This window comes from Macaca fascicularis, chromosome 19 (genome assembly GCF_037993035.2).
Source record: "Macaca fascicularis isolate 582-1 chromosome 19, T2T-MFA8v1.1".
NCBI classification, from domain to species: domain Eukaryota; kingdom Metazoa; phylum Chordata; class Mammalia; order Primates; family Cercopithecidae; genus Macaca; species Macaca fascicularis.
Window position 1 is genome coordinate 9,136,058 of NC_088393.1, and position 13,117 is coordinate 9,149,174.

The following is a 13,117-nucleotide window of genomic DNA, read 5'->3' on the forward strand; positions in this document are numbered from 1 at the left end:
CCAGACTGGAAGGGCAAGGAGAAGGCTGTGTGGCCATGGGAGTGGAGGAAACAGCTAAGCACAAAGGCTCAGAGGCTGGAAACTGCTTAGCCTGTAGGAAGAGCAGCAGGGAGGAACCCCAGGGCTGGAGCAGTGTGATTGAGGGGCAGGTGGCCAGAGAAATGGGCAGAGCCTCCTATGCATGGGGTGACTGATGCGCCAGTGGTCTGCAAAAACAGAGCATCACACCTGTGCGCATGAGTGCTGCTGCCCCTTAGGGGGCCTTCCCTGCCCCTGCAACTAAACTCCGTACAGCCTGACACCCATCTTTCCTCAGGCCAACTTTGGTGTTTGTTGCCCCAGGAGTTGATGTACAGATGCCTCAGGACATGCTAGGAAGAAGAGAGACCAGTGGGGTGACTCATGGCTGAAATCCCAGCACTTTGGGAGGCCAAGGCAAAAGGATTGCTTGAAGGCAGGGAGTTAGAGACCAGCCTGGCCAACATAGCGAGACCCTGTCTCTACAAAAAGAGAGAGAATCAGAGAGAGAAGGAAAACTGTTTTCTTTGCAAATCTATTCCAATACTTTCATAGAGAAGAGTTTTAGTTTGCTGTTAACCTGTCTTTAATAATCCTTTAAGGACCAGCACAGTGGCTCACGCTTGTAATCCCAGCACTGTGGGAGGCCAAGGCTGTAGGATTGCTCGAGCTCAGGAGTTCAAGACCATCCTGGGCAAAACGGCAAGATCCTATCTGTACCAAAAAATAAAAATAAAAAATTAGCCAAATGCAGTGGCGTGCACCTGCAGTCCCAGTTACTTGACAGGCTAAACAGGGGAGGATCGCTTGAGCTCAGGAGTTCAAGGTTGCAGTCAGCTATCATTTACAAAGGTAGATTGAAATATTATTGGTAGGCCAGGTGCAGTGACTCATGTCTGTAATCCCAGCACTTTGGGAGGCTGAGGTGGGCAGATCACCTGAGGTCAGGAGTTCGAGGCTAGCTTAGCCAACGTGGCGAAACCCCATCTCTACTAAAAAATACAAAACTTAGTCAGGCGTCATAGTGTGCGCCTGTAATCCCAGCTACTTGGAAGGCTGATGCAGAAGAATCGCCTGAAACCAGGAGGTGGAGGTTGCAGTGAGCCGAGCAAGACTGTATCCAAAAAAAAAAAAAAAAAGTATTATTGATAATCGCTGCATTGAAGGCTGGGCGCGGTGGCTTACGCCTATAATCCCAGCACTTTGGGAGGCTGAGGTGGGTGGATCATGAGGTCAGGGGTTTGAGACCAGCCTGACCAATATGATGAAACCTTGTCTCTACTAAAAATACAAAAGTTAGCCGGGCGTGGTGGCATGCACCTGTAATCCCAGCTACTCAGGAGGCTGAGACAGGAGAATCGCTTGAACCCAGTAGGCAGAGGTTGCAGTGAGCCGAGATTGCGCCATTGCACTCCAGCCTGGGCAACAAGTACGAAACTCCGTCTCAAAAAAAAAAAAGATAATCGCTGCATCTTACTGCCCGAGTTGCCACAAGCACACATAACATCTGATGGCGCCAATTCGACTGTCTGCACTTGGAAGATGGCACATTGGAGGCTGCACAGCACCACAAAACTGAAACCACACATGCACACAAAAATAAGACCATACGGCATTATGCCTAGTACAGAATACACCCTGAATTCTGTCACAATTCATTGTATGCAACATTGCAACAGAATCCTCTCGCTCTTTATGCTTATTATTTTTTTTTTTTTGAGATGGAGTCTTGCTCTGTTACCAGGCTGGAGTTCAGTGGTGTGATCTCGACTCACTGCAACCTCTTCCTCATGGGTTCAAGCGATTCTCCTGCCTCAGGCTCCCCAGCAGCTGGGATTACAGGCGCCCGCCACCACGCCCAGCTAATTTTTGCATTTTTAGTAGAGACAGGGTTTCACCATGTTGGCCAGGATTGTCTTGATCTCCTGACCTAGTGATCTGCCCACCTTGGCCTCCCAAAGTGGTAGGATTACAGGCGTGAGCCGACACGCCCGGCCATTAATGTTTTTTTAAATTTTGTGTTTCTAACTTCTAGGTTTGGGGGTAAATGTGAAGGTTTGTTAAATAGGTAAACACTTGTCATGGGGGTTTGTTGTACACATTATTTCATCACTTAGTACTGGGTATTAAGCCCAGTACTCAGTAGTTATCTTTTTGTTTTTTGAGATGGAGTCTCAGTCTATCTGCCAGGCTGCAGTGCAGTGGCATGATCTCAGCTCACTGCGACCTCCGCCTCCCGGGTTCAAGCGATTCTCCTGCTTCAGCCTCCCGAGTAGCTGAGATTACAGGCGCCCGCCACCACGTCCAGCTAATTTTTGTATTTTTAGTAGAGACAGGGTTTCACCATGTTGGCCAGGCTGGTGTGGAACTCCTGACCTCAGGTGATCCGCCGCCTGGGCCTCCCAATCCCAAAGTGCTGGGATAACAGGCGTGAGCCACCGCGCCTGGCCCCATTATTAGTGAATTTTAACAGTTTTCCATTTCTTCTGGCCGAACTGTTTACAATTATAATGCGAATTACGGATAATACTCTGATGTTATTCCATACCGTTCCGTTGTTGCCTACAAAGTTCGCGCTGGAAAACCGCGCAATTGCGTTACAAAAATAAAATAAAATAAATCACACAAAAGACACAATGTTTTAAGAAAGTTTACGAATCGTGTGCCGGACCGCGGGTTGGACAAGCTTGATCTAAAACTTCCAGGAATCCCTAGACAGGATCATTGCTTCCCCTCTGCTCCAGCTCTGGTTGTGACTAGGTCTAGGTGTGTGTGTGGGCGGTGGCGTGGGGAGATGCTTCCTCTATCGGACTCCGAGGACGCGCGCCCGGCACAACCAGTCAGTGCCTAACGCGAGTGTATCTTGAGAGTGAAGGGATCAACAGCTGCCGGTCTGCGCCTGCGCGCGGCGGGGGCGTGGCCCGGGGCGGGTGGGCCCAAGGAGGCAGCCGGCAGCGGCGCGCGCAAGTGCTACTGGTCGCGTTGGGTCACGTGGGCGCGCAGGCGCAGCGCGGTGCAGCCCGTTCGCTCACACAAAGCCCAGACGCGGAGAAAATGGCGGCAGGGGTCGAAGCGGCGGCCGAGGTGGCGGCGACGGAGATCAAAATGGAGGAAGAGAGCGGCGCGCCCGGCGTGCCGAGCGGCAACGGGGCTCCGGGCCCTAAGGGGTAAGTATCTCATGGTCCCTTGACCGGAGTAAGGGTTCCTCTCCGCGGCCGGCGGCTCCGTTAGGTCTGTTGGCGGCCTAGCCCCGGCGCGGCCTCGGTCCCGGCTGTTCCCATACCGCTTGCCCAGGGTGGCGGCGTCTCGGGCCGTGAGCGGGGAGCCGGGGGAGCCTCCAGAATCGTCCCCTATCCCGGGCCTTGAGCCTCGGCTCCTTCAGTCCCTCCAGGCCGGGGCCAACCCCGTCGCCGAGGCCTCAGGCCCAGCCGCTGCGCATGGTGGTTGATGGCGCGGGCCCGGACGGGAGAGCCTCCGAGGCCGGCCCGACCGCTCCCTGGGAGGGTAACCTCGGAAGCTGGGTTTCACCCCCCAACCCCCTCTCCTCCCGGGGTCTGTTTTCCGATCCGTAACGTGGGGGGAGAAGAGGGGGTGCGCACCCGGGGTCTCGCGCGCAGTCACCCCCAGTCAACGGTAACCGAGCGGGGGAGGCGTCAGGAAGGGCCGCGAGGCCGGGTCGGGGGGCTCCCCTCCTGCCCCGCCCCTCAGTCCCCGCGCGCCGATCCCGCTCCGCGGGAAGTGCCTTCCTCGGCACAGCCCCCTCGCCCCACGCTCTGGCCCTGGCTCAAGTCCCTCGCTGTTTCCCGCTCTTCCCCGGGTGCGCCGCAGGTATTAGTGGAAAGATGGGATCTGCTGCTCAACCTTCACCCTCAGAAGCAGACACGAAGTCGAGGAAGGAATCCCCTTTTTCCCGTGTTTCTGGGGAAGCTGTTCTGTCATGAGGCGGGTTCATTTCCTTCCAGGCTCCATCAGCTTTTCGAGTCCTGCTCGGTGCTGTTTCACTTCTTGGCTTTTAAAAGTTTCTTTAAAGGGGGGAAGCATCGACCTGTGCCCCGGTGAAACTCATTCATTCTGATTACAGACACGAGCGAGAGAGAGAGAGGTTTTGGCTCCAAGATCAGCGGCCGGGAAGGGAGAAGCCTGGGTACACATTGAATTTCCCAGACATTTATTTCATTGTAATAAAATAGACATAACGTAGAGTTTGCCATTTTAACCATTTTTAAGCTTACAATTCAGGGATACTGGGTGCACTGACCCAGTATGCTGTAACAGTTACTACTTGATGTCAAGAACTTTTTCATCATCGGAAACAAAGTGTAGCCATTAAATACTCCCTCCGTTTTTCCTTTCTGTCTGTGATTTTGCTCTCCTCATATTGTAATGTGTGAAACTTAGTTTATGGAGATTAAAAGTGAATGTGGTTGAGCACTTATATATTTAATTTTTTTCTTTGAGAAAGAGTCTCCCTCTGTTGCCCAAGCTGGGATGCGGTGGCACGATCACAGGTCACTGCAGCCTCGAACTCCTGGGCTCAAGCGATCTTTCCATCTCAGCCTCCCAAGTAGCTGGGATCACAGGCTCAGCACCACTATGCCCGGCTAATTTTTTTATTTTTTGAAGAGTCGGAGTCTCCGGGTGTTGCCCAGGCTGGTCTGAAACCCCTGAGCTCAAGCCATCCTCCTGCCTAGGCCTTCCAAAGTGCTGAAATTACAGGCGTGAGCTGCTGTGCCCTGCGTAGTTGAGCGTTTACGTTAAGTGCGTTCCCTAAGTGCTAGCTATATTGTTAGATAATAAATCTGGTGAAAATTCTAGATTCTTTCCCTCCTTAGGTAGGAAGAAGTAAAATACCATGGTTACTGGCTCTTAGAAATGAAGAGAAAAGCTTCCTCTGTTCTCAGCATTTTACTATTTAAAACTCTGGGAAGGAATGTGTTAATTTTGACTTTTTCAGCATCTATCTACGGAAGCTGGTGGGGTTTCTGAGGGTGGTATTTGGAGGGCTTTAAGATAAATTTACCGTATGCAGGAAGGATTGCTGGTAGAACCTTGCTAGGTGAGAGGGTAAATTAATAGATTATAGCATATGGGGTGCATTTCAAATTTTCCATTTTCCCCTTCCATTTTCAAATAGTCATTTTGTGACTGAGTCATTTTACAAATACATGTGGACTATTGGAACCTGCAAGTTGTAGAATAAAATAGCCCTTGTGAGAAAGAGCCTCATAGTCTCAAAAAGTGTAGTACTGGCTTCACAGAGGATAGTTTAGGAAGCTGGCAACACTTGGATATTTTTGATAGAGCCTGTGGAAAACTTTTTTTTTTTTTTTTTCATTACAAGTCTTAACAAGGAAAGCTCTTTAGAAGCCTATACGTCTGCACCCCATGCAGAGTGGAGAGGCCATTAACGTATCTGTAGTAAGGTAATTATGCTGTGATAGAAGTTAGTGGAGTTGCTTGGTAGAAAGAATGGAGGAGGTGACCCCCGCCACCTGCTGGCGGCAGGGACCTGTTCCTCCATGACAGGAAGACGTGTGAAAGTGGTGTAGAAGATGGTTGGGGAGAGGCAGAGAAGAGAGTATCCAAAGAGCAGAGATTTGAGTATATGCTTTATTAAGAACTGAAGTTGTGCTGCGTGTAGTGGCTCACACCTGTAATTCCAGCACTTTGGGAGGCTGAGGTGAGAGGACTATTTGAGCTCAGGAGTTCAAGACCAGCCTGGGCAACATGGTGAAACCCTGTCTCTACCAAAACAAAACGAAACACTGAAGTTGCTGTAGCGTTTTAAGGTTGGAGCACTGGTGGGCAGTGAATTTAGATTTTTATCTTGAAAGCCTTTGAGAGACAGGAGGAAAATAGAAACTTGATTCTTTGGACTTCAGTCTCTACCAGGAGTGGAGTATGCACCAAAAATGCAGTGAGCTAGCAAGCTCCATCTGGGAACCCAGGTTGGAAATCTTGTTTTGCAGTTCCTTCTCTCCTGGGTGTGAGAAGAGGATTTGCTTAATTTTGATGAGAAATCTGTTGCATTTAAAGTCAGTCAAGATTCAGCGTTAGGGTATAGTCAGGAAAAAAAAAAGTTCATTTTAGGGGAATGTATAGGTTTTTTAAAAAAATTTAAATGTTGTATCATAAATAAATTCAGTGACTTAGCTTGCTCCCCTTCTTAATTTTTATTTTTATTATTTTATTTTATTATTATTATTATTATTATTTTTTTTTTGAGACGGAGTCTCGCTCTGTCGCCCAGGCTGGAGTGCAGTGGCGCTATTTCAGTTCACTGCAAGCTCCACCTCCTGGGTTCACACCATTCTCCTGCCTCAGCCTCCCGAGTAGCTGGGACTACAGGTGCCCACCACCACGCCTGGCTAATTTTTTTGTATTTTTTTAGTAGAGACAGGATTCCACCCTGTTAGCCAGGATGGTCTTGATCTCCTAACTTCGTGATCCGCCCACCTTGGCCTCCCAAAGTGCTGGGATTACAGGCGTGAGCCACCATGTCCAGCCCCTTCCTGAGTAGTTTTGTGGGTGAATCAGACACAGATGGATTGGTTATTTTTAAAAATAAAAATATGTATTTAGGGTTAGATTCCCGAGGAGGTACTGTTAGGATTGACTCTGTTTTTACAATCAAGAAAACTTTGTTTTAAACAGTTAAATCCAGGTTCAGGAACTTGATCTAAAGACTCCAGGGGAGGCCATCCTGACTCCCAGGCAGCTTGCTGCTTTCATAATACTACCTTGGTAACCACTCAGTAAACAGTCATTTGAATTGTTTTATTTAAATCAGATTCTCTATACAATGCATTTGAGTGTTTGCTGTACTTAAAAAAGTGATTGTTTATTCGGTGAAAAGGACTTTGGAGGCATGTCAGATTGTGAGCTCAAGATTAGAAGACAGGGTTTTGGATTATTTGAATGCATGCTGCCAGGTCTTTGCTTTCACTCTGCTCTTTGATTTTTTTCTGGTTAGGGAAAGAGATACTAGCCTGCGAAGATTAGCTTGCTTGTTTTTTTGGGAGGGGTGGTTCTCCAGTGGGCTTCCCCATTACCATATTTTGCAGTCCTAGGGTTAAAAGCTAAATTGTCCCTTTGGTAGTTTATAATGATTGTAATGCCTAGGTTTTCTCAGCTTTGGCTCTGGTTGGCTTGTTTTAAAAGCTGAACAGTAGAAGGCTAGGAGTAAATCAGTCCGCCTCTCTACCCTTCTCGATAAAATTATTGGTAGAAAAATACATCATTGCCTCAGTTACTGTGTGCCAAGAGTCTCTTTTTTTTTTTTTGAGACGGAGTCTCGCCCTGCTGCCCAGGCTGGAGTGCAGTGGCCGGATCTCAGCTCACTGCAAGCTCCGCCTCCCGGGTTCACGCCATTCTCCTGCTTCAGCCTCCCGAGTAGCTGGGACTACAGGCGCCTGCCACCTCGCCCGGCTAGTTTTTTGTATTTTTTTTAAGTAGAGACGGGGTTTCACCGTGTCAGCCAGGATGGTCTCGATCTCCTGACCTCGTGATCCGCCTGTCTCGGCCTCCCAAAGTGCTGAGATTACAGGCTTGAGCCACCGTGCCCGGCCAAGAGTCTCTTTTAAAGCTGTTAGCGTGTAGGTGGTAACCTCCATAGGACCGAGGCCTAGTGACAACAGGGTGACCCTAGCTCTTAGCCACATGCAGTACTACTTCCCTAGATAAGCTGCTTTTTGTAATGCCATTCTTTGTTGATTGTCACAGTGTCCCTCTGAGCTACCATGCATACAGGTTGTGCTGGTTTTGCTGGTAAAGCACTAGAGACTGAAAGAGCTTGAGTCATGTGTGTAGCTCAGTGGTGGCCTTGGAGCTGGGATGGTGCTGTGAATAGTGCTCTCCACACCTTACATGCATTAGAGCAGCACAGGACTTAAGGGATTTCTGTGATGAGTCACTTTATATAAGGGATGGTTCTCACGCGGGCAGAGGGGTCCTTGTCCCTCAGGAGATGTGATCACAATTTCAGGGTATTGGGATTGCCGTTTCAAACTGCACTCGACCCTTGATTTAGAAACTTCAAAAGTAGTGAGTGTTATGCATGGGAACGGCATGAAGACGTTAAGAGAGTGTAGGCAGTCACTATTTGGTAGTCTTTTGCAGGTTAGAGGCACAATCTTTTTATTAGTTGTTTGGTTTTTTTTTTTGAGATGGAGTTTCACTCTTGTCCCTCAGGCTGGAGTGCAGTGTACTGATCACTGATTCACTCCTAGCCTTCTGCTGTTCAGGCTTTAAAACAAGCCAGCCAGAGCCAGTGTACTCCAGCTCCTGGGCTCAAACGATCCTTCCACCTCAGCCTTCTGAGTAAATAGGACTACAGGCAGATGGTACCATGCCTAGCTAATATTTTGTAGAGATGGGGTTATACCATGTTGCCCAGGCTGTTCTTGAACTCCTGAGCTCAAGTGATCCACCCACCTTGGCCTCCCAACGTGCTGGGATTACAGGCATTAACTGTATTTTTAATATATTTTTTATTTTTTGAGATGGAGTTTTGTTCTTGTTGCCCAGGCTGGAGTGCAGTGGCGTGATCTTGGCTCACTGCAACCTCTGCCTCCCTTTCAAGTGATTCTCCTGCCTTGGCCTCCCAAGTAGCAAGTAGCTGGGATTACAGGCGCCCACCACCATGCCCGGCTAATTTTTGTTTTTGTTTTGTTTTTGAGACGGAGTTTCACTCTTGTCGCCTAGGCTGGAGTCCAGTGGCACAATCTCAGCTCATTTCACTCTCCGCTTCCTGGGTTCAAGTGATTCTCCTGCCTCAGCCTCCCGAGTAGCTGGGATTACAGGCGCCTGCTACCACGCCCAGTTAATTTTTGTATTTTTAGTAGAGACAGGGTTTGATCATGTTGGCCAGGCTGGTCTCAAACTCCTGACCTAAGATAATCCATCTGCCTCGGTCTCCCAAAGTGCTGGGATTACAGACGTGAGCCACCATGCCTGGCCTAATTTTTGTATTTTTAGTAGAGACAGGTTTCTACCATGTTGGCCAGGCTGGTCTTGAACTTCTGACCTCAGGTGGTCTGCCCGCCTCAGCCTCCCAAAGTGCTGGGATTACAGGTGGGAGCCACCGCGCCCAGCCAAAAGTTAAAAAGACTTGCAGAGTTAAGTTTTTATGTATACATATACATGGACTAGAGAAGAATATTCCCCTAATTTTATCCTGAAGATAATGAGAAAATAGGATTGGACATGTTAAAAAAAGAGCTTTTCAGGACATCACTTTTTTTTTTTTTTTTTTGAGACAGAGTCTCGCTCTGCCGCCCAGGCTGGAGTGCAGTGGCCCGATCTCAGCTCACTGCAAGCTCCGCCTCCCGGGTTCACGCCATTCTCCTGCCTCAGCCTCCCGAGTAGCTGGGACTGCAGGCGCCCGCCACCTCGCCCGGCTAGTTTTTTGTATTTTTTAGTAGAGACGGGGTTTCACCGTGTCAGCCAGGATGGTCTCGATCTCCTGACCTTGTGATCCGCCCGTCTCGGCCTCCCAAAGTGCTGGGATTACAGGCTTGAGCCACCGCGCCTGGCCTAGGACATCACTTTTATACCATGACATAATCTAAACTTGAATATGTCTCTCCCCTCCCCTCCCCTTCTCTTCCCCTTTCCTTGCTAAGACAGGGTCTCCCTCTGTTACCCAGGCTGGAGTGTAGTGAGTGGTGGGTGCAGTCTTGGCTCACTGTACCCTTGACCTCCTGGAGCCAGACTGTCTTCTTTCTGCGTTGCTGGGCACAGTCGTGCATCAACATGCCTGGCTAATTTTTTGTATTTTTTTGTAGGGACACGGTTTTGCCATGTTACCCAGGCTGGTTTCAGACTCCTGGATTCAAGCACTCAACTCACCTCAGCCTCCCAAACTGCTGGGACTACAGGCATGAGCCACCGTGGCCAGTCTGCTTGAATATGTGTCTTGAATGATATTTCTTTGAGGGTCATTTTCTACGAGTCTATCAAGAATTGAGTTGGTGGTGGTAGATTTCCAAAAGGGTCAATTTTTTAAAAGCTGGAAATGACAAGAGATAGTTCTAACCTCTTTACTGAGGAAACCTCTCAGAGGGAATGATTAGCCAGGGAAGGATTTGTTTGCAGAGGTGCTGTGCCCATTAAGCATGGTGAGAGCCGCTTTCTCAATGGTGAGTCATGTGATGTGGATTAACCCCAAACCAAATGCTTAGCTTCTGTGGTTACATTGGGTAGTTGATTGGTAGCCATAGTATGCACCTGTGGAATATAGGTTAGACACTTTGTTACCTGCTTTGGCTATAATTAGTTATTTATACATTTGGTAGCTTATAGGTGAGTTTAAGCAGTCTGGTGAAAACAGACTGGAAATATTCATCATGGACTCTGTGTCAGAATGTTTTTTATTGTAAATCTTAAAGTATTTGGGACTTCAAAAGTAACAATATTAAAATTCATTTCCATCTGTGAATCCTCTGGTGGACCATGATGTGTAGATTGTGTTATGTTTTATGAGTTTTTCTAACACTTTCATCATCATTTTCCAGGAAAGAGTAGGAGATGATTTGGCAGATAGTTTGTTTGGCAGACTTTGGTGAAGGACTTTTCTTTTGGAGTAGACAAGTGGCCTGGGTAACAGTTGTAGTTCTCCTGTGGGGCCTGCTTTGTGGTGTGAAGCCAGTTTTGTGTACTCAGGTAGGTTGCGTTCTAGGCATCTAGGGATTGGAGCTGCCATAACATCACCTTATGTGCCAGCCCGTGGGAAGGGAAACCTATTGATTGTGTACTGGTGTAGTTGAGATCACAGAGAAAGCTGCTTTCCTTGGTTTTACCTTGTGTCAAGTTGGGTGTAGCTCACACCAGTGATACGTTTGCTGGGATACCGCTTGGCATTCTTGTGTTTGGGGACTACACAAAGTTTCTGACTTTTAAAGTTTTTCCAAGTAAATACATTACTAATTTTGAGACAGAGTCTTGCTTTGTCAACGAGGCTGGAGTGCAGTGGTGCAGTCATAGTTCACTGCAACCTTGACCCCCTGGACTCGAGCCATCCTCCCAGCTCAGCCTCCTGAGTAGCTGGGACTGCAGGTACACGACACCACACTCAGATTAATTATTATTATTTTAAAAAATAAAGACAGGGTCTTACTGTGTCGAACTCCTGGGCTTAAGTAAGATTCTCCTGCTTTGACCTCCCAAAGTGCTGGGATTATAGGTGTGAACCACCACACCTGGTCTCCAGTGAATCCTTTTTTTTGTTTGTTTGTTTTGAGACGGAGTCTCATTCTGTCTGTCACTCAGGCTGGAGTGCAATGGCGCGATCTCGGCTCACTGCAACCTCCGTCCCCCAGGTTCAAGCGATTCTCTTGCCTCAGCCTCCTGAGAGCCGGGACTGCAGGCATGTACTACCACGCCCAGCTAATTTTTGTATTTTTAGTAGAGATGGGGTTTCATCATGTTGGCCAGGCTGGTCTTGAACTCCTGACCTTGAGTGATCCGCCTACCTCAGCCTTCCAGAGTGCTGGGATTATAGGTGGGAACCACCGTGGCTGGCCTCAAGTAAATAACATTTTAAAATAGTAGCTTCTCCAGCTACTATCTGGTGTTTAAACACTACCTTTCTGCCATGGAAGAAATTTATATCCCAGAATAAAGATCGGTCCTTCAGTTAAAGATACTTTTTTAAATCGTTAATGCTGTAGTCTTGGCTTTTTTTTTGTTTCCAGTTTTATCATGGATCACAAATTCTGTAGTAGAGCCTGTGGTCTGGGAGTCACTGGATTCTCACTGGCGGGACACAGGGCTCAGGAAGCAGAAAAGTGCAAGGCTCAGTTGCTTAAGAAACTTGAGGTGGCTTCTGGCTCCTCCCTTGTTCCTGGTCAGCTCTCATCTGTGCCTCCCTGTAGTCAGAGGGGTTGCGCTTGAGCTGGCAGCTGAGGGAAGAGCCCTGGCAACCAGTGCCCGGGCTTCCAAGTCTGATGGCTGCTACCTAGAGATGGTTGGTGTTACAGTGTGGTGGCTCCTAACAGACAAAGGTAAAGAGTGCGACGGGGGAAGGCCGTGCCAGAAAAGGAGCCACCCTTCTTTGCCAGAGGCAGGATTGTTTGCATGCTGTCTTCCTCCTCCCAGAGTTGCTCCGACTCGAGTTTCCCGCTTCAAAGTAGTAGGGTTGTATAGGGAGTGGTTTCTTTCCCACCTTTTTGGATTTTTAAAAAGTGCTTAAAATATACATAAAATAGACCATTTTAACCATCTTAAGTGTGCAGTGAAGTATGGTGTTTGCAGCATTCACCTCTGCCCATTCCTAGAACTTTTATTCTCATCCCAAATGAAATTCTGTGCTCAGTGTTGAATAACTTCCCATTTCTACCTCCCCCTAGGCCCGGGTAACCTCTGTTCTACTTTCTGTGTACGGATTTGCTTATCATAGGTATCTAATAAGTGGAATTGTACAATATTTGGCCTTCAGTGACTGGCTTATTTCACTGAGCATAATGCTCTCAAGGTTCATGCATGTTGTAGCCTTTGTTAGGATTGCCTTCCTTTTTGTGACTGAAAAATCCATCCCGTTGCATGGATATTCCATGTTTTGTTTATTCCATTCATCTTTTGGTAGACCCTTGGGTTTCTACCTTTTGGCTTGTATGAATAGTGCTGCTATGAACATTGGCATACGTGTATGAGTCCCTACTTTTAATTCTTTTGGGTATATACCTAGCAGTGGAATTGCTGGGTCACAGTAATTCTGTGTTTAATTTTGAGTGACCACCTAACTGTTTTCCATGGTGGCTGCATCATTTTATGCTTTCCCCTCTTTTTTTTTTTTAAACACCATGAGAGACACTTATTTGTGAAGCTAAAATTGGTTGGGCCTGTGTGTACTACCTCATATTTCCATTCCATGAAGTCTTGGAAATCATTCTTCTCTTTTCCTGTTTCTGTCTTGGAATTAACACACTTTGGTCAGGGAGTTGGCCTCAGCGTTGTCTCTGTTACTCTCCATAGGAGTATTTTGTAAGCCCAGGAAAGTGTACTTTTCCTTGGGAATGCTTTTTGCCCCATGGAGCCTTTAGTTTGAATGTCTTAATTCAAAATCAACATTAGTCTTGTCTTTGCTTTTTTTGAGACAGGG

General features: G+C 47.8%; 1 protein-coding gene across 2 annotated transcripts in view; it reads left to right on the forward strand.

The window, feature by feature from the left end:
- The first annotated feature begins 3,048 nt into the window (after positions 1-3,048).
- HNRNPM (heterogeneous nuclear ribonucleoprotein M) overlaps positions 3,049-13,117 on the forward strand; it is a 42,985-nt gene continuing 32,916 nt past the window's right edge. For both annotated transcript variants that reach the window (XM_005587835.3, XM_005587838.4), the window contains exon 1: positions 3,049-3,185. In XM_005587835.3, the coding sequence (XP_005587892.1) occupies positions 3,073-3,185 (113 nt within the window). In that variant the 5' untranslated portion in view covers positions 3,049-3,072. The remainder of the gene's footprint in view (positions 3,186-13,117) is intronic.